The sequence below is a fragment of the Eleginops maclovinus genome, chromosome 2 (genome assembly GCF_036324505.1).
Source record: "Eleginops maclovinus isolate JMC-PN-2008 ecotype Puerto Natales chromosome 2, JC_Emac_rtc_rv5, whole genome shotgun sequence".
Lineage (NCBI taxonomy): Eukaryota > Metazoa > Chordata > Actinopteri > Perciformes > Eleginopidae > Eleginops > Eleginops maclovinus.
Window position 1 is genome coordinate 23,293,751 of NC_086350.1, and position 21,082 is coordinate 23,314,832.

A 21,082-nucleotide genomic window follows, 5' to 3' on the forward strand; every position below is an offset into this window, starting at 1 on the left:
CAATTGTGCAAGTTCTCCCATTTAAAAAGATGAGAGTGGCCTGTAATTTTTATCATAGGTATACCTCAACTATGAGAGACAGAATGAGAAAAAAAAATCCAGAAAATCATGACAGAGGTCAAATGTTTTCTGTAAGTCTTCACAAGGTTTCCACACACTGTTGCTGGTATTTTGGCCCATTCCTCCATGCAGATCTCCTCTAAAGCAGTGATGTTTTGGGGCTGTCGCTGGGCAACACAGACTTTCAACTCCCTCCAAAGATTTTCTATGGGGTTGAGATCTGGAGACTGGCTAGGCCACTCCAGGACCTTGAAATGCTTCTTACGAAGCCACTCCTTCGTTGCCCTGGCGGTGTGTTTGGGATCACTGTCATGCTGAAAGACCCAGCCACGCTTCATCTTCAGTGCCCTTGCTGATGGAAGGAGGTTTTCACTCAAAATCTCACGATACATGGCCCCATTCATTCTTTCCTTTACACGGATCAGTCGTCCTGGTCCCTGTGCAGAAAAACAGCCCCAAAGCATGATGTTTCCACCCCCATGCTTCACAGTAGGTATGGTGTTCTTTGGATGCAACTCTGCATTCTTTCTCCTCCAAACACGACGAGTTGAGTTTTTACCAAAAAGTTCTATTTTGGTTTCATCTGACCATATGACATTCTCCCAATCCTCTTCTGGATCATCCAAATGCCCTCTAGCAAACTTCAGACGGGCCTGGACATGTACTGGCTTAAGCAGGGGGACACGTCTGGAACTGCAGGATTTAAGTCCCTGGCGGCGTAGTGTGTTACTGATGGTAGCCTCTGTTACTTTGGTCCCAGCTCTCTGCAGGTCATCCACTAGGTCCCCCCGTGTGGTTCTGGGATTTTTGCTCACCGTTCTTGTGATCATTTTGACCCCACGGGGTGAGATCTTGCGTGGAGCCCCAGATCGAGGGAGATTAGCAGTGGTCTTGTATGTCTTCCATTTTCTAATAATTGCTCCCACAGTTGATTTCTTCACACCAAGCTGCTTACCTATTGCAGATTCAGTTTTCCCAGCCTGGTGCAGGTCTACAATTGTGTCTCTGGTCTCCTTTGACAGCTCTTTGGTCTTGGCCATAGTGGAGTTTGGAGTATGACTGTTTGAGGTTGTGGACAGGTGTCTTTTATACTGATAACGAGTTCAAAAAGGTGCCATTAATACAGGTAACGAGTGGAGGACAGAGGAGCCTCTTAAAGAAGAAGTTACAGGTCTGTGAGAGCCAGAAATCTTGCTTGTTTGTAGGTGACCAAATACTTATTTTACCGAGGAATTTACCAATTAATTCATTAAAAATCCTACAATGTGATTTCCTGGATTTGTTTTTCTCATTTTGTCTCTCATAGTTGAGGTATACCTATGATAAAAATTACAGGCCTCTCTCATCTTTTTAATCTATCTATTAAATCCATTTGCTTATTTGAGGTTGCAGTGTCACATTTCACCTCTGGAGGATGTGGTGGCGCTGTTTAAAAACCGCACTGCTTTCCTCTGTTCTTCTTCTCCTGCGTTTCCTTTACGGCTCACACAACAAACATAGCGGCTTTTTTTAGACGAATACATGGTCCATGCAGTCGTATATTAACAGAAACGTGATTACAGGCTTACAGTAACTTTATCACTATACCTACAAATGAATTTGGACATTTCCCAGTCACGTGAGGTAACTGTTAGGAGTTAGCTAACTGTAACTTGTCGGGCTCGTGAGCCAAACTTGAGCTGCTGTTGCTAACAGAGCCAGCTGAACTTGGAGGACCAGAAAGCTTCCCAATTTGCTTTTAAAACAACAAGTGAGTAACTGCGAATCCTCTCAAAGTTTAGTGATATACTTAGCGGTAGCTGCTCTTTACTGTCGAGTTGGCTGAGCTAAGGACACACCTCAGAGTGTTAGCCTTGCAATGAATCACACCTGACTCCTAGAAGAGAAGAGGCAGTCGTCCTATTTCTGCCAAACACTTAGCTACACTCCTAAGGTTTTGCACAGTGAAATCAGTTTGCTTTAAGTTATCTAAAAGTGTGCAAAGAAAACCCCGTTTATGTCAACACAGTTATTTCTGTCTGGATATACACATTACCAGCAGACAACCTTCATTGCAAGCCGGGGGTGTGGAGTTTAAAGGAAATCTACTGTTATATTGCATCATGGAAATTGATGATTTTGAAGCCTCACCCAAACCCTGAGTCAGGATGTATGAGAACCCAGTCTAGTGCTTCAGTTGAGAAAATCCCCTTCTTTTTTCTCCACCTATTATGAAGGTGAAATGCACACATTTGGCATGTTATTTATATGACAATCTGACAACATTAGAAAAAAACATGACATGTCTTCCAATTCCAAAAGTGACTGTGCTGAAACTCACATCTGTAAAGTCATCAAGTATTAAGTCTGACACGGATCTATGCGGAATATGTTTTAGAGGACACAGGGACATTTTCTGATTTACACCCAAAAAAAAGAATTCTTTAAGAAATATACTCTCACATATACTTTCACATAGTTTTGTCATGTTCATCATATTAACAGCTTCGGGTGAGAGATGTTTGGGTATGGTATATCTTTTATAAAAATTGTAATGTAATACTGTGTTTTCAGCAATTCATTTTTCAATTTCTCAATTGATAAAAAAACAAACTTGGAAACTGAGCACGTCTTTTTTCCCCCTCTCTTTATTTCTCTAGAAATCACCAGTCACAGGAGTGCACTTGTGATGTAGTCGTGTCTCCATATCGGCTACCTTTCTATCTACCTTCTGAGAAGGATTTTAGATCATCCTCTATTCACAGCGATGGATGACGACATCCAAACCCTGAAGCCCAGGCGGATTCAGAATCAGAACGTGGTGCATCGTCTCGAGAGGCGGAGGATCTGTTCGGGCCAACCCGGAGCTCACTGGTACAGAGTCCGCTGCTTCCACCAGAATCTTTTCCCCAACTTTACTGTGGTGAACGTGGAGAAGCCCCCCTGCTTCCTGAGGAAGTTCTCACCAGATGGACGCTGCTTCATCGCCTTCTCATCAGACCAGACTTCCCTGGAGGTAAAGCGCTATTCTTTTCCCTTGCATATTTCTCTTTTATACATTTGAGCTGACCTCGTCTCCTCACCCATTCGCACACACCAAACAACATACTGTTATAAATTATCCCTATTTAATTTAATTGTATTTTTTGTTAAATTTTTATTTCCCATATTATATTTTATGTCTTTTATATTTTGAATGATTATTTTTTACACACCAAACAACCATATACTTAATAATTATCCGTATTTAATTTAATTTAATTATTTTTTTCTTTTTACTTTTCTTTTCTTTTTCTTATTTGTTTTATTTATCAATTTATTTATCTTTTATCTTTTGAATGATTATTATTTATACCATTTTTTTCCCTAAGGTGTAGTTTGCTTTGGTCCCCATCTGATTTTTTATTTGACTTTATATTAATATATACATATATATACAGTATATACTCTTTAGGCTATATGTGACCTTTCACTTGTCTACTTTTCACTTTACTTCATCACTTAAAAAAGTAAAACATCCAAAGCTGTAACAAACTTCTGACCACCAATATACCTGAGCCAAAAAAACAAAAGTTCTGTCTGCATGTTCCTCCCACAGATTTATGAATATCAAGGCTGCCAGGCGGCTCAGGACCTGCTGAGGGGCCAAGAGGGAGAGACCCTCCTGACGGCCAATGACCAGCGTTCCCTCAACATCCGGGGTCGTCTGTTTGAGCGCTTCTTCTCCTTGCTCCACGTCACTAATGTTGCCTCGAATGGAGAACACCTCAACCGGGAGTGCAGCCTCTTCACTGACGACTGTCGTTACGTCATCGTCGGGTCGGCCGTGTACGTCCCGGAGGAGCCGCCTCCATACTTCTTTGAGGTAACTGCACTGTCACACTTGCTACATATGTACAGGAAACTCAGTTAAACAATGATATTCGAGCATGGTTTGCAAGATTATCATAAGCAATACCTCGAAAAATAAATGGTATAACAGGGGTAACAAATATAACAGAATAAGTTCTTACCTATAGTAAACGCACAAAGTTGTGACTTCTGCTGCTCCCTTTTTCTTTTTGTGTCTCTGAAGGTAAAAAACGTTTTTCCGCAAGTACACCTCGAGTCAATATCCGGGCAATATGTTTATATAATATTGTATTCTTTTTTTAAATGTGATCTTTATTTGAAATGTTTCTTTAAATTCTTGTGTTTAGGACATCTTATTTATTTTATCTTTATATTGCACATACTTCCTTCCTTTTCTTCATTTATACAGCCGCGGAAAAAACTAAGAGACCACTTCAGCATTATTAATTTCCCCCAGGATGAATAAATGATTTACTGATACTGATTTTGATCTATCCCCTCTTAACAAAAATGAAATTAAAGTTAAAATTTCAAATGTCCTTAAATATTTGCTTAGACTACCCCTCTCATCTGTGTTTCATCTTCTACCAGGTGTACCGGAACAACGAATCTGTGACTCCCAACCCCCGCTCCCCCCTTGAAGACTACTCCCTCCACATCATTGATCTCCACACTGGCCGGCTGTGTGACACCCGCTCCTTCAAGTGTGATAAGATCATCCTGTCCCACAACCAGGGCCTCTACCTCTACAGGAACATCCTGGCGGTGCTGTCGGTCCAGCAGCAGACCATACATGTGTTCCAGGTGAGGAGATTAACACTTTAAAATGTAAATCTGCTCCAAATCAATTTAAAGCTAGAGCATTATAGGAGGATTTTCCTAATTTCTCTTCCCTCATTTATTCCCAGGTGACTCCAGAGGGAACGTTCCTGGATGTTCGGACTATCGGGCGGTTCTGTTACGAGGACGACCTCCTGACTCTCTCAGCTGTTTACACCGAGGCTCAGGCTGAGAGTCAGCCGGGCTTCCCTCGCCTTTACACCGACAAAACCATCAACTCCCTCAAGCACAGGCTGCTGGTCTACCTGTGGAGGAGGGCGGAGCAGGATGGCAGCGCCACTGCCAAGAGGAGGTAAACTCTCACTTTTTTTAAAGCCGTTCAGTTACTTCATTCAATCTGTTTTTTGCCGCTTTTACCATGTAAACCTTTAAGCCTTAGGTTAAGCTTTTGAATACTACACATTATTTTGTGTGTGATGGGCCAAGGTGCAGTTGAAACAGTTTCCATGTCCCCATTCAGATAGTGGAGGCCATGGGTTTATTATTGAGATCTCATTTGGAAATCTTTCTTTCTTGTTACTGAGCTGAATCTCTCTGTCGGTGTTTATCTGAAGAGAGCAGAGCTGCAGCAACCTTTCACTCCAGCTTGTTTTGGAGTAATTGGTTAATTCATCTGACCCAAAAGTTCCAGGCACAAAAGGTTCTCTTTGCACAGTCCTTTTTTCTATCGGTTCCCAAAAACTGGAAAAGATTAGTCAATTTAGTTAACCCTGGATTAAAAAAACAACAGGGGCATTGAGGAGTTGTTTTTCTTTTCTGTTGCTTCAGTAAATATATAAATACAAATGACCTTTGTTTTCTCCTCCCCACTAGTCCCAAAACTTTAGGAAAGGTCAGACCCATCCTCCTAAAATTGACACTAGAGTGTTTTGTGAACAAGAAATGGTGAATATGTGTGAACGACTGATGATTCATCATAAATGGTTTGGTTGTGTAATTCAGGGTTGCAACTGAAAAATGGTAATTAATTGCTTATCTTTAAAGTAAAAAATAAATGTGTTTTAGTCTAACCAATATCAAATCCAAAAGATGTTCACTTAAAGGGCTGTGCAAGAAAAATCAAATCATTAGAAATTGTATTTCTATACCCTGATATTACAAATTACACATTTGGCTCTGTAGACCCACACAATATACAAAGAAAAACCTCCAAAGAAACCCAATAATTAACACTGAAAACTTTTGAGCCAACTCAAGGAGAACAGCCCTCTCCCGGGACAATACATGTATGTACTGTATATCAAAAAAAGAGGGATCCAGGAGGATGTCAAAAATCGTCCACGGTTTTTTTAACCTTTTTAATAAGATCCTTTTCCTGGGCTTATATATATATATATTTGGAGTATATATATATATACTCCAAATATATATATATATATATATACTCCAAATATATATATATATATATTTGGAGTATATATATATATATACTCCAAATATATATATATATACTCCAAATATATATATATATATATATATATATATTTGGAGTATATATATATATATATACTCCAAATTCTTCTTAAATCTTTATCTCGACATGTATGGCAGCCATTTCAATGTCTGTTGAATTCTAACACAGAGAAATGTTGTCAGAAAATAATCAAGAATACAATTAAAAAAACATTTAACTCAAAGACATAACTATAAATAGTAGAACCAGAGAACCTGATAATGCTGCAGTGGTCTTTTTTCCGGAGCTGTATATATGCGGGAGCTCGGAAAATAAATAGGGGATCTGATCGGTCTGCCGGTGGACGAGTGGCAGGCAGCAGGCTCACATTGAATCTGTGATTTCTGAATTAGATGGTCCTTTTTTCTGTAGAGGAAGTAAAGAAACAGTAACTCTGGATTTATTTGTGGTTTGAGGTGCAATATATGACTCAGCAGCTTTAAGACATGAAGAAAATGTTATTTTTCGCTTCGCTCTAATGCAGTATTTTCACCAAAGTGGGTGGGGCCGTAATTTTGGCCAGGAGTGACGTTAGCGCCCTTTTCTAGAAAAACCTGAATAATTATATATAGTCAAGAGCACAAACTTGAGTGTATCAAGCACCTCTCCATGATGAAACTCAGTTAGTGATGCATTTTTGTCCTTCAGGTTCTTTCAGTTTTTTGATCAGCTGAGGAGGTTGAGGATGTGGAAGATGCAGCTGTTGGATGAGCATCACCTCTTCATTAAATACACCAGCGAAGACGTTGTCACACTCAGAGTCACCGACCCTTCACAGGTACAAACACATACACACGCATGTATCTGAATTCCTCCCTGTGTTCTCCTCGTTACTCTCCCCTGCTTGTCTTTTGTTGTTTTGCTGCATGACAGGGATTCCTCCTGCAGGTATCCATGGACACCTTCCACTTGAAATTCTCTGCAGTGCTGTGATATATGCTTGGCAACAAACCACATATAGTAACACACAGACCCAATGAATATATTTTAATTTGAAATCTCAGGTCTCTGAATATTTTTCCGACCAGCCTTTCTTGTCTTACCAATGAGATAATATACTCATGGTCATTATAAACATAAAAGCTTGAGCCTGTAATGTCTTGTTACACTATCAAAAATACCATCCCTGACTATCCTTGGTATTTCACTAGGATATATTGTATTGTATTTTCTCCAGATCTTCAGCCCCTTTCTTTCCCCCACAGCCGTCGTTCTTCGTTGTGTACAACATGGTTTCTACAGAGGTGCTGGCCGTCTTTGAGAACACCTCCGACCAGCTGCTGGAGCTGTTTGAGAATTTCTGTGACCTCTTCCGAAATGCTACGCTGCACAGCCAGGCCGTCCAGTTCCCCTGCTCCGCCTCGTCCAACAACTACGCCCGGCAGGTCCAGAGAAGGTACTGAGGAGCGAAATGTCTTTATTAGCATCATCATTAGCATTAGCATTAGCATGAGCACTGGCTATTCTTCTTTGGGTCCACAAATCTACACACTATAGCCACATAAACTCAACAATCATAAACAATCAAAACATCTGATGTTGTTAATAACCAAGTGAAACAAATGATCTTCCTTTCAACCATGATGGAGTGATGCAATAATAACATATTTTTGAAGGCCGACCAAGAAGATGGCATCGCAAGGGCTCCCTTGATAAAAAACAAGGGGATTTTCCATTGCATTTCAGAATGCTGCAGAAAATAAGATCCGTGGCAAACACATCTATGATACTTAGACGTTTTCTCCAGCATTATAAACTTTATACATTAACTCAACTCTATAATATTTAAAGCATAAATGTAAAAAGTTAGGCTATAAACAAACTAAATCGCAAAACCATCGATACGCTAAAGTCGGCGAATGTTCAGCTTGATGACTTTTACTTGTTTCATTTAGTCGCTTGAGAGCAAACGCTGTCATAGAACCCAAAGACATTTACAAGTGGAGTATTTACTGACATATTTGATGTTATGGGATATGTTGGGAAATTATAACAAAACCTCCAAAGATTGTGTGAACTACAGATTTTATTTGAGACATCTAAACTAAATAAGTGACAGAAAACTGTGACTTTAAGGCAATGCTAACCCAAGCTAATGTAGCTGTAAACAAACTAAATCAGGGTTGCATTGCTGCTCTACACCGTCGCCAAGCTAAAGGCGGCTAATGTTGAGTGTCATGACGTTAAGTTGTGTTATTTAGTCACAAGCCTTGTACATTATCAGGAAGGTTGTTTTTTACCCCGTTTTGGCATCCAACCACAACATTAAAAAAAAACATACTGGTGGTGTAATCGTAACACATTTCTGGGTTTTAGGACTCATTCCTGCACCACTCTATTAAGCCAAACACAACATTTACAGTCAAACAATTCCTTCCTCAAGAATTAAAAACACACTTTTACAACAAATAATGGTATGTGGTATTGAATAATAATTCCATACAAACACAAAGGACTTGTCTGAAAATACCTTTTATTATTGTATAATTATCTATTCTGTGAGTACAGACTTACTCAATGTAGGGCAATAGGGCTTGAAGTAAATAATACAATTAATTTATCAGGCTTTGGACATTTCTTCTTGTTTCCTTTTTCTTTCATACACCATAACTCATAGTTCCTATTATACAGACACACAGACACAGTTCAATAAACATTTCTGAAATTAAGATATAGTTTAATAAAGGTTTGATCCAATCTCCAGTATTCTTTTGCGGTGATTCTTTTTCCAACTGTACGTGACTGTGTTCTGGAGCCATATTGGTTTGTGCTTTAGGAAACGTGAACCTTATCTCGTTGACGTACAGCTCCAGAAAAAATTAAGAGACCACTCCAAATAGTTCATAAATCTTTATCTAAAAATTGTCAGTAGTTTAAAGATACAATAAAAAAATATATATAATAATTTAACTCAAAGACGTATCTATAAGTAATAAAACAAGAGAAAATGATAATGCTGAAGTTGTCTCTTAATGTTATCCAGAGCTGTATTTGATCATTCTGTTTAAGCATAATGACACCCTAACCCTAAAACTAATGCGGTAATATCTTGGGTGATTGTTTACCCTAACCCTTACTGTAAAAGATCAATCTTTTTTTAAATCAGCTCTTTGGAGCTCTGTCAAAGAGTTAATCATATCATGTTATCATGCATGTCTATTGCAATCACTTCAGTTTACACTGGACCAAATTACCAAACAGACATCATGCTGTGACAGAACGTGATATTTTTGAGATATAAGATGATTGAATACAAATGCCAAATACAAATGCCCAATTCAACATATTTAAGTGTGAACGGTGCTGGCAAACTGCAAGGTGTTCTCTGAGTGAAAGAAAAAAACCCTGTACCTGATGGTGTGCTGCCAAATGTCAGGGAGGATTTGAAGAAGGTGGTTAGGGAGGGAAGCGGATCAGCAGCGATCGCCTGGAGGAGGATGGAGTTTTAAGACTTAATCATGAGATAGAAGACAGACATTAAGACAGTCAGCATGGCTGGAGGAGCCGGGATTGAATTTGGCAGTTCGACTCGCCATCCTCGGTGACAAAATCCCCCATGGAAGGTGAAGACAGAGGACCAGGCAGAGGGGAGGGTTGAGGAAGGAAGGGAAAATAAAGGATAGTTTAAGCGAGGCAAAAGGCTTAGAATTGGATTTTAGAGTGGTGAAAATTGATGTCGGGAAGAAGGAGAGGAGAAATTAAAAGCTGGCGAGCACATCTAGTAAACCAGATTTGAACCACTTAGAACTGGCTATTGAAGCCCAGTTCACAAGGTATTAAACGGCCACAAGAATAGAAGGAAACGGCACTTCTGCAAGAATGGAGACAGATAAGAAGAAAGAGTAAAAATATGGACAGAACAGAGTTACTGCTGGTGTCAGGAGTACAAATTAGCTAGTAAATGAAGAAAAATGCTTATTATAAACAATAAACACAAAGGTTCTTTCCAAAGAGGAGTACAACTTGACATTAGATACCCCGATTCCAATTAGGCAGTTCCAAAGCGATTCATAGCCGGTGCCTATTGCGAACCAATATCTGAGAGCACTATACATTGGAGTCTGGGTCGGGATTGTTGAGAGCAACATCAACACCATTAAGCAGTCGCCCATGTTGTTGCTGTTAGGGATGGCAACGTAAACTGTGACGTCATAACGTGGCTCCTCTTGGGCTCTGGTCAGGGGAAAAGCAAAATGGTTCTTAAGTGGTTTCCCAGTTGAACCAACTGCCAACCAAACTAGCCGCAGCACAGAGCTAGAGTTAATAAACTAACAGTTAATAAAAGCACTAGTAGGCACATTGCTGCATATAAGGAAGACTCGGCTGATGTCCCTGTTTTTTTTCCCACACCTCAGATTCAAGGACACCATCGTGAACGCCAAATACGGCGGGCACACTGAGGCGGTGCGTCGGTTGCTGGGTCAGCTGCCCATCAGCGCTCAGTCGTACAGCAGCAGTCCTTACCTCGACCTCTCCCTCTTCAGCTATGATGACAAGTGGGTGTCAGTGATGGAGAGGCCCAAGACCTGCGGCGATCACCCCATCAGGTAGGGACTCCATCAGGGGGAATGAGCTTAATATTAAGTGATGACATGTAATGAAAGTAAGTAGGAAACAGTTTTAGCAATTGGTTGTTTGAATTCATTTCTCAAGCAAAATGGCATACAGTATGTATAGTAAATTGGATATTTTCTGGATATCTTTTAGATTTTTTCTGAAAAGAATAAAAATAAATAATATATAGCAACACTGATCTCTTCCATATTGATGCCCCAGAAACTAAAGGTCTGGACTAATAAAGAATCTAATGGCTATTTTGTTTTCTCCCTCCCCCTCACCCAACAGGTTTTATGCACGGGACTCCGGACTGCTGAAGTTTAAGATCCAGGCTGGCCTGCTGGGACGGCCTGTAAATCACGCCGTGAGACGCCTGGTCGCCTTCACTTTCCACCCCTTCGAACCTTTTGCCATCTCTGTGCAGCGCACCAACGCAGAGTACGTGGTCAACTTCCACATGAGGCATGTTTGCGCGTGACGAGCTCCTGCATGCGCACTACAAACAAAGTCACACTCAGAATCAAATTGGAGGACGTCTGTTAGGAGATGACAATACAACAAACACAATCAGGAGGCACAAAGCAGTGTGTTCTGTTAGTCCCCCTCTCCTCCTCCAGGGAAATCCGCAGTCCTCTCCCCGCACCCTCCTCCTGATGGAAACCACTGTACTTCGCCTCTTTCCCCCTTCCATCACACAGTGGTCACTCCACTTCCGCCTGCTCCTCCCCCTCCGCGAGAAGGCAGCAATTCTGCCTCTTTCCTTTCTTCTGCAACGCTCCTCTTTCCCCCTTTCTCCGCGGAACAAAGAGGGACCTGTAGGGAAGAGAGGCTGGAATAAGTGTAAATGGAGATGTGCGACGAAGGTGGTAGCCGTAGGTAGCCGGAACCACAGGTGTTTCTCTTTTTCCTAACCGTGCTCTGAAAGCTGCACATTCTGCTCATGCAGTTGGTTCACGACCAGCTGTCCAACAAACTTTCCTTTCTTTTTTTTCTCACATGGATGGAGAAAACTGTAATTTTATATTATATTGTTTTTACACGTTTTTACATATTGCCGTTTGTATATATTTTATGCCAATAAAATTGTTTAATTTTTGCCATGTTGATTTCTTTATAGCTTCATAAAAAGTGAGGGTTGCAGAAGGATACAGTAATTCTAGTATGTTTTTATCTTTTATTTTAGTGGTTCCATATTGTGTGAAGTTATTTGAATGAGAGTATATTAACACTGGAATGGGGAAAGCTCAGTGGGGCAGGAAACCTGAAGTGGATTTAGTATTGTATCTGATATTGCCCCACCCCCATTCTGCTAGCACACACTCATGGTGCACAGTGAAACACACACACACACACACACACACACACACTGAGATGAATTTTAATCATGCTTTTTGTTCTCTGCAATCAAACTTTCTTTTTCAATTTGTGTCACTATTCTGTTTAGAAGCGCTAAATAATCTGTGGCCCTTGCACATTTGGGGCCCCTTGACCAGCCTGTACATGTATCTGTGTGTTTGTGTGTGTGTGTGTTACCCGGATAAAATCATGTTTTGTCTGATACCGATTCAGTACTTTTCCCATTAAACTGCCTATGACGTATCCTAATAATCGATTGACGTTAACAAAATCCCACTTCTGACTATCTTAATGGAACCTTAAAATTAACATGGACTAATGTTCACGCAAATTTGTAACACATGGAGAACCGACACTGTAAGTGTTATCATATTTAATGTGAATACTGATCCCTGCAGTCTGTTCCCCTGCAGTGTATAGATTCATAACGTCACCATTTTTATATCAGCACCATCTGTGACGGAGACTAAAGCGAGGGACATCTGCTTAGCTTAAATGTGAATATATAAACACATATGCAAATGTGCGAACACCCCTCACCCCTGACATAAATGTAACACATAAACAGACACACGTATAATAAAGAGACGTAAAGGTAAAAAAAACACACCCAAGCAGCATCTGCTTTCCATGAAAGCAGATGCTGAGGGATTAAGTGTTCTCCAAGCCTCTGGTTACACACTATAGTGGGTGTGTGTGTGTATGTGTTTGTTTTTGTGTGTGTGTCAGAGACATACTAACAGGGTTTTGGAAGAAGCTGTTTACAGGTGGACAGATGATGGAGAGATGAAACAATTATTGAGAGACGGTGGATGAAAAAACAAGATGAAGTGAGGATCGAAGGGCTGTGAGTGCATTACGCAGCTGCTTAGTTTCGCCTAAGCACAGTAAATACTATCTCCTAGATCAAGGCTTAAGGAGGTCATGTTATGTCATTGTCATTACAGTGTGTTTGTGTAAGCTGGTGTGACAACATGCTGTGATAATCAGCTAATTGTCCTCCGGAATTGTACGGTGGACCACAGGTACAAACGCGTTACAACGGCCCAAAATATTTCAATTAGGAGAAACCTGCTGCCGTTACAAAAACAATGCAAATAGATAACAAAGTATGTGCCAATACTTGTGCAAATGAAGAAACATCTTTGACAACTTTAGCATTTAGAAAACATTCTCAAACTTGACAAAACATGCGCAACGTTTACTAAAATCTCTGCATAAATGAAAAGCTTCATTTGCATGTGTTTTGTATTTTAATATTTGCATCTTTTTTGAAAGTGCAGCGCGTTTTTTCTAATCCAAGTGTTTTTGGCCATTGTAGCACGTTTGCACTTGAAGGCCACCGTAGAATTGTGTGTTGACACTGACGAAGATTTGACTAAGCATAGCTGCTGGTATGTTCATGATGCTGTATTCATTTCAAACAGTGGTAGGAGTACACAGGGCCGGCTCTGAGCAATTTGCTGCCCTAGGCAAGATTTTAGGTGGTTGTTCATTTATAGTTGTGTTTTCTGGGCTCCTGAATCTGTCTTAGAGCCCCTCTCTCTCCCCCCTCTCTCCCTCCTCACTCCCACTCCTGGGAAGCATCAGTGAAGACTAGTTTTAGCTTTCAACACGTTTTAAAGTATATCTTATTTTACCTAGCTAAATGTGTTTTATTTATGCATATTTTACTAATCACTCCCGTTTTAAACTATACATTGGGATTACTCTGCCAGAGTAAACATTGGAATGATTTCATACCTTTTTATTGATCCTAATACTTATAAAGGTGTGCCTTGGAAATATCTCTTTACATAAATGGTGATCAAAACGTTTGAGGCCCACTGACATTAACTGAAACACTCAGAGCGTCCTTTACCTTACCCGAGCTGTAGTTATCAGACCCTCTCTCCCTTTTTAGATCGTTAGCGCATTTAGCACCAGATGCTAACAACAGCTCAAACTGCCGCTGCACTTATAAATCTGTACCGCCCACTTTCATCACTTTTCAGCGGCAAATGAAAAATGTAACCGGGTTGAAAAGGCTGTTTCCTCTATTTAAATGTTAATTTATGTTTCTTACATCAAGGCAGAAAATTAGGATGAGCGCCAACGGTCAAAAATGTTTTTTTTCCACCTATGAGATCTACCAGCAGCGCCCTGCAGATCTAGCGCCTTAGCCGACCGCCTATGCCAAAAAGTACTGCTTGAATAAAAAAATCAAGGTTCTTAACTTGAGTATTTTCACATTATGCTACTTTAGATTTTCATTCTACTAAATATTCTACTTTTTACTCCGCTACATTCATTTTGACAGATTTAGCTACTTTGCAGAATAAAATGATCAATACAAAATATGAATGAACTAATATAATGTACCTTCATAGGTTAAAATTACCCTGAAATATATAAAGTCATTTAAATACAACCCACTTCTACCAAGTGCAACAGTGAAGGGATGAACACATTAACAGGCTCAGGGAGTAACGGATTACATATAACAGGATTATATAATCAGGTTACAAAAAAAGGTAACTATATTCCCTTAGAGTTAAAAGAGGTAATCAGATTACTGTTTAATTTATTAAAAAAAAGGGGATTACTAGAAGGATTACAATGATAGTAAAAACTAAAAAGAGCATATTGTGTTTGCTGTAAAAGGATCAGATTTTATTTATTTTTTATAAGTTAAATGAAAGGCAGGTTTTCCTATACATGTAATTTCTGGCAGAAGACATAGTTTGATATTAAATATCTTGCTTCTTTTCTAAGGCAACATTATTTTAACATAATAAAATTAATTAAAAAACAGTGTATTGATATAGCTTATCTAAAGTATTTATTTTCATTTCATTTGATATTAAGGGAATCCAACAGTAACACAAAGTAATCAGGCTACATTACTTTAATATTTTGATACTAATTTTTAATACAGGTAACTAGGAATTGTAATGGAATATATTGTTTTATTAATCCTCCCAACCCTACACATTAATGCATTAACCAAAATATAATACAATAATTAAAAAATATATGTTGCTTTAATGTGCCATTATGCATTATGAGTACTTTTGAAATTGGTACTTCAAGTATATTTTGATTTTGATAAAATAAGGACCTTTACTAACACAGTAAGTGTCTACTCTTGCACTGTAATATTGCTATTTTGCCTAAGTAAACAATCAGAATACTTCTTTGACCTCTGGTTTCAAGCCCTTTATGTTATTTCCTAAATACTGCCAAGGTGGATATCTTTTTAATACATGCAATAAATGTTAGTTTACCTTAATTTATATCTTAAGCAATCACCAGCTATATGTTTAAAATCAAACGAGGAAGCAGTGGAGTTAAAGTCACTGCTGGAGGCTTCAATGCAAACATATTACTATATGAGCCCGAAGCCTCCGGGTACTTAGTACAATAACAAATGTGTTGTATCAGTCTTATTCTGAAGCATCAGGTAAACCCAGAGCCTTCTCTCTGACCTTGGTTGCTAGGGAAACATAACCACTCTCTGCTTGGTAACCAAGTCTTTTCTAATTGCTGTTGTCTTGGCAACAGCGCAACCAATGTTATCCAGAAAAGGCCACAATCCTAAGTGTTTCCTGTTGCAGTACTCGTCTTCTTAGAGCAGTCTCTGAACTAAACACACAGAGACACATTTAATCATTTAGACTGCGGTTGTTACTAAAAATGTAACAACTGTTGTTCACAGTGCTTTTACCTTTGCAGGTTTTGTTTTTTGTGGTGTGGACAGATGGCAGGGTGCACACTGTAAATACACACAGGTATATAGTAACAGCACTGAAGGATCTGCAATGCATAACATCTATTTTAACAGTGATGTATTACCATGTGGTTCAACCTACCGAACATTCAACTATTCAAAGCAATATCCAAAGGAGCATTTCAGTTTCCATTCAGGAGTTTTCTTTTGTTTATGGTCAAAGCAACCATCATTCAAGCTTTATCTACTTTCCAAGGTTAGGAGAGCACTGACAAATGCAATATTGAGCACACAGTACTGAAAATGTTGTTGCGTCATAAAATATCCCAAACATTAGCATTAGTAACCTTTGGCTCCAGTTATTTTCTTCATGGTGCGGGTACTTGTATGCGATTGTGTACTCATGAAATTCCAAGGTGTATATAGAATTGCCGCATAAATAGGAAAAAGGAACTAATTATTTTATTAAAGACACATAAGAAGCAAAAAGTAACACTACACTTTGTGATTGACAGTGAAAACATGAACTTGCAAACCAAATTGTCTAAACTGTTAGCTATGGATCTGGATAACAGGAGTTACCTTAATGTAATGAGTTAGTTATTGACAAGTAATATGTAACATTTGCTAGCTTAAACTATTGGATAACAGTCCAACAGTTAGCTAAAAGTGATAGCTACCCATTAAAACAGTTAACTACAAGTACTCAATAACATTTGCGATGAGATTCAAATAATAAGTTAAAGCAGAAGTTAAATCGGGCCTGGGATGTCCGGGGCTTAGCAAATAGGCCAACGCGCTCACGTCATCAAACTTGCACATCTTAAACAATATTCGTTACATCAATGCTTTTAAAAAGCATTCTACGCTCATAGTATAGTATGTTCAAGGGAAAAAATATCAGTTAAAAAACAACATAGTATATTGTGAGGAAACATTTGACAAAAAAGCATAGAAGCCAATGGTATAGCAAAAAGAAAAGGGAAAATATCAGAAAAAAAGCTTAATATAGTAAGATTAAAAATGTTATAGTATGTTGGAAAGATATTTAAATAAACATGTTGAAAATATCTGAAAACAAAAACAAAAAAAATCTTCAGCCCGGATATAAAAGTACTAAGAGTTACAGAGGACCTGCAGGTTTCTGGTAGTTTGTTCCAGATATTTGGAGCATAATAACTGAACGCTGCTTCTCCATGTTTAGTTCTGACTCTGGGGACAGAAAGCAAACCCGTCCCAGAAGACCTGAGAGTTGTGGATGGTTCATCGATTAGCAGGAGATCACAAATGTATTTTGGGCCTAAACCATTCAAAGCTTTATAAACCAGCAGCAGAACTTTGAAATCAGTTCTTTGACAGACAGGAAGCCAGTGTAAAGACTTCAGAACTGGAGTGATGTGATCCACTCTCTCAGTGTTAGTGAGGACTTGAGCCGCAGCGTTCTGAATCAGCTGCAGCTTTCTAATGAATTTCTTAGTGAGACCTGTAAAGACACCGTTACAGTAGTCCAGTCTACTGAAGATAAAAGCATGGACAAGTTTTTCTTGATCCTGCTGTGACATCAGTCCTTTAATCCTAGATATGTTCTTCAGGTGACAGTAGGCGGACTTAGAAATTGTTTTAATGTGACTGTTGAATTTCAGGTCCATGACTAAATCTAGATTTCTGGCATTATCTGTTGTTTTGAACATTGCAGACTGAAGCTCAGTGCTGACTTTTATTCCTCAGTTTTGTCTTTGTTTAATTGGAGAAGGTTCTGACTCATCCAGTCATTGATGTGTTCAATGCACTTACTCAGTGTTTGAATTGGAGCATAGTCTCCTGGTGAAATGGTAATGTAAAATTGTGTATCATCTACATAGCTATGGTAACTTCTTTTGTTGCCTTTCATTATCTGAGCCAGTGGTAGCATGTAGATGTTAAAGAGAAGAGGCCCCAAGATGGAGCCTTGAGGAACCCCACATGTCATATTTGTCAGCTCTGATGTGTAGCTGCCTATAGAAACAAAGTGTTTCCTGTCCTTTAAGTAAGAGTCAAACCAAATTAGAGCTGTTGCTGAAAGTCCCAACCAGTTTTATACTCGGTCTAGTAATATGTTGTGGTCAAAAGTGTTGAGTGCAGCGCTGAGATCCAATAATACTAACACTGAGATTCTGCCACTGTCTGTGTTTAAGTGGATGTCATTGAAAGCTTTAACAAGAGCAGTCTCAGTGCTGTGGTGCGGTCGAAAGCCTGACTGGAACACATCAAAACTGTTATTTAAATGCAAGAAATTACTCAGTTGTTTAAAAACTATTTTTTCAATGATTTTACCTAGAAATGGGAGGTTGGATTTGGGCCTGTAATTATTCATTACTGAAGCATCTAGATTGTTCTTTTTTAAGAGCGGTTTAATTACTGCAGTTTTCAGGGCCTGTGGAAATACACCTGAGTGAAGAGACCTTTTACTATGTGAAGTAAATCTGAGGACATGCTATGAGAAACATTTTTGAAAAGCTTGGAGGTATAATAGCAAGGCAACAGGAGGAGGACTTCAGATGTTGAATAATGTCCTCTAGGTCTTTATCATTAATCTGATGGAATTGTGTCATGGTGTTTGAATTGATTTGAAGTGGACACAAGGACAACACATTTACTGTACCTGATATTGAGGCACTGACTGCTTGTCTGATTTTCAGAATTTTGTCAGTGAAGAAGGAGGCAAATCCATAGCAGGCCCTGGTGGATGGAATTTAAGAGGCTACTTACACTCTGGGGTGCGTTGTTTGTGGTTTTCGGAAATGATGTCAGAAAAGAAAGATTGACCTCCATTTTTGTATTCCAAATTATAAAAGCCAAGTCTCTCTTTATAGATTACAAAATAAACCTGGAGAATTTATTTTTGCCAGTCTTTCTCACCACAACCATAGAGATGTTCAGACCCTTTGAGATAGTGTTATATTTCTAAATTATGAGAAAAAATGTCAAATTATAGTTTGTGTAAATATAAGATGAATGTCATAATATAGTTTGTCTAAAATATGACACAAAACGCCAAAGCATAGTAATTTGAAAATACGAAACAAAACGTCATAGTATCAGAAAAAACAAAAGTTTACAATGTGAGAAAATGGTAAAGCATGCAAAAGAAAGTCATAATATAGTGTGTCGAAAATATTTGAAAAAAGAATAGTATAAAGTTATGAAAATATCACAAAAAACAACGTAGTATAGTATGTAATAAAAAATATCATGAAAAAATCTACATATCGTATGTCGAAAACATCAGGAAAAATACTGTGCATGATAACATGTATTCAGTTAGTAGCTATAATATGTCGGTCACTTTAACTCTTCTGTAGCTCAATTGCAAGGAATTAGAAATTGAAAATGGTACTCCAAAATCAAAAATCATAGAAATGTTTGGATATTTGAAAAGGTGTGTGTAATTGGTTTATAAAACCCCTGTTTAAAAGTAATGGATAACAGTCAAACATCTAACTGAAACTGACAGATAACAACTCAAGTAGCAAGCTAGTAAACTGAACAGGTAACCGTTAAATAGTTAGCTAAAATTACAGCATAACAATTGTAAGTGCAACCTTAACATTTTACTTATGTCACTACATTTTTTAAATTGCTGACACTCATTTTTAGCCATGGTTGTGTAGTTATTTGTCTTTATTTTTATTCTATTACTAATGTGCTTTTCTTCTTCATATTTAAGAAGATAGCTTACCCTTTATTATTGCTTGCCTTTTTTTTACCTGCTTTGCCACTTTTGCTGTAACACTGTAAATGTCCCTACTGTGGGATTAATAAAGGATTTATGATTCTGAAGTCAAAAGTAATGGATAACAGTTAAAGGCATAATAGTTATTGCTTTTAATCATAACTCATATTACAAATGGGAGCATTCAACAATTAAAATGGCCTTGAGTGTCTCAAGGTGGCTTTGATTTTTCTATAAAACATTTCCACAGAACATGACTGAACAAATAAACAAGTTCTTCTGTTATTTTGATTTATTGGGATAAGTGTGTTGCTGTTTTTCCAAAGGTTGAGAACATCCATAATGCTAAGGACGCTAAGTTTCAGCCCCATTCAATCACATCCAACATACCAACTCATGTTCCATATACTAATCAGCCCTCTCTTGACGTCAAATAAAAAATATTTCTGAAAATCCCTCTCTGTCAACAGTGCTCAAAATGCCTACATCTCAACTCTGATGGATTTAATAGCATCAGTGGAGAGCAGTGAGCAGTGTGTAGTTTACTACTCAAACTGCTGAAAAATACAGGCAAGATGGTGGAGGAAGAACAGATAATCATATGGATACGAGGTAGTGACTGCAAAAAGGTCAGAAAAGATTTACCAGGGGGGGATTTTCATTATCCCCTGACATATAAAATGCAGCCAGAATGTCCACTGATGACTGAAGGGCCACAGTTTTATTACTTTAAAGATGGCTGCCATTTCTTCTCTCTGTGTTTGCTGTCATTGTTTTTCCCTTTATTTTGTTGAAGATGGATAGTAACTCCCATTTTTTGGTGAGTAGATTCACTAGGTAATTACACATTCAACTTAGTCTTATCATTTCATTTAATAAATGCCACCACATTGAAAACAGAAATGTGTAGATACAATGTAGAGTAAGGTAATAGTTAGCCTCCAAGCTAATTGCAAGCTTGTATTTCATAACAATCAGAAATGTGTACTTTGACTGTGGAATAACCATATATATATATATATATATATATATATATAGGGCCCTGTTTTGCTCTTTTGGGTTTTCACTTTCCTGCACTGTGTTCTATAGGTTTTTGTGTGTGTAAATGGTCTGCAAAGGATAAAATCTCAAACCTCCCTCCAGAGGGAGTCTCTCCCACACACTTCGCCACTACCTGAAACGCCTCCATTGGACTCCTTTGTTTACTTCTGTCACATATAGTGACATCTTAACACTCAGAGCAGACTGGGCTCTGGTTTCAGATGGGGTTAAAAATGGTGCTGCAGTATAGGCAGTATGACTTTTTGAACATTAAAGCATGAAAACATGTCACAGCAGAGGCATAAAATACAAATATGAACCATGAACAGAATAGGGCATCATTTATGTTTTTTTATCCTGATTATGTAATCCCATTACATGCAATCTGCTTCTCCCCAAGCCTGCATGTAGCTTTGCTTGCTTTAATACAAAGTATCAATACGGCTTAGGGGAATCAGTATGTGTCACAAATCATTTGTACTCCTCTTATATGCATTGATATATACAAGTAGCAGAAACTATT

At 38.5% G+C, this 21,082-nt stretch overlaps 1 protein-coding gene across 1 annotated transcript; it reads left to right on the plus strand.

The window, feature by feature from the left end:
• Nucleotides 1-1,552: 1,552 nt before the first annotated feature.
• Nucleotides 1,553-11,837, plus strand: det1 (DET1 partner of COP1 E3 ubiquitin ligase). The gene is made up of 9 exons (XM_063899853.1): nt 1,553-1,810; nt 2,700-3,055; nt 3,638-3,904; nt 4,483-4,695; nt 4,800-5,023; nt 6,833-6,962; nt 7,390-7,580; nt 10,540-10,731; nt 11,030-11,837. Exons 2-9 carry the CDS (start codon nt 2,807-2,809, stop codon nt 11,217-11,219), a joined length of 1,656 nt encoding a protein of 551 aa, XP_063755923.1. The 5' UTR covers nt 1,553-1,810; nt 2,700-2,806; the 3' UTR covers nt 11,220-11,837.
• The last annotated feature ends 9,245 nt before the right edge of the window (nt 11,838-21,082 follow it).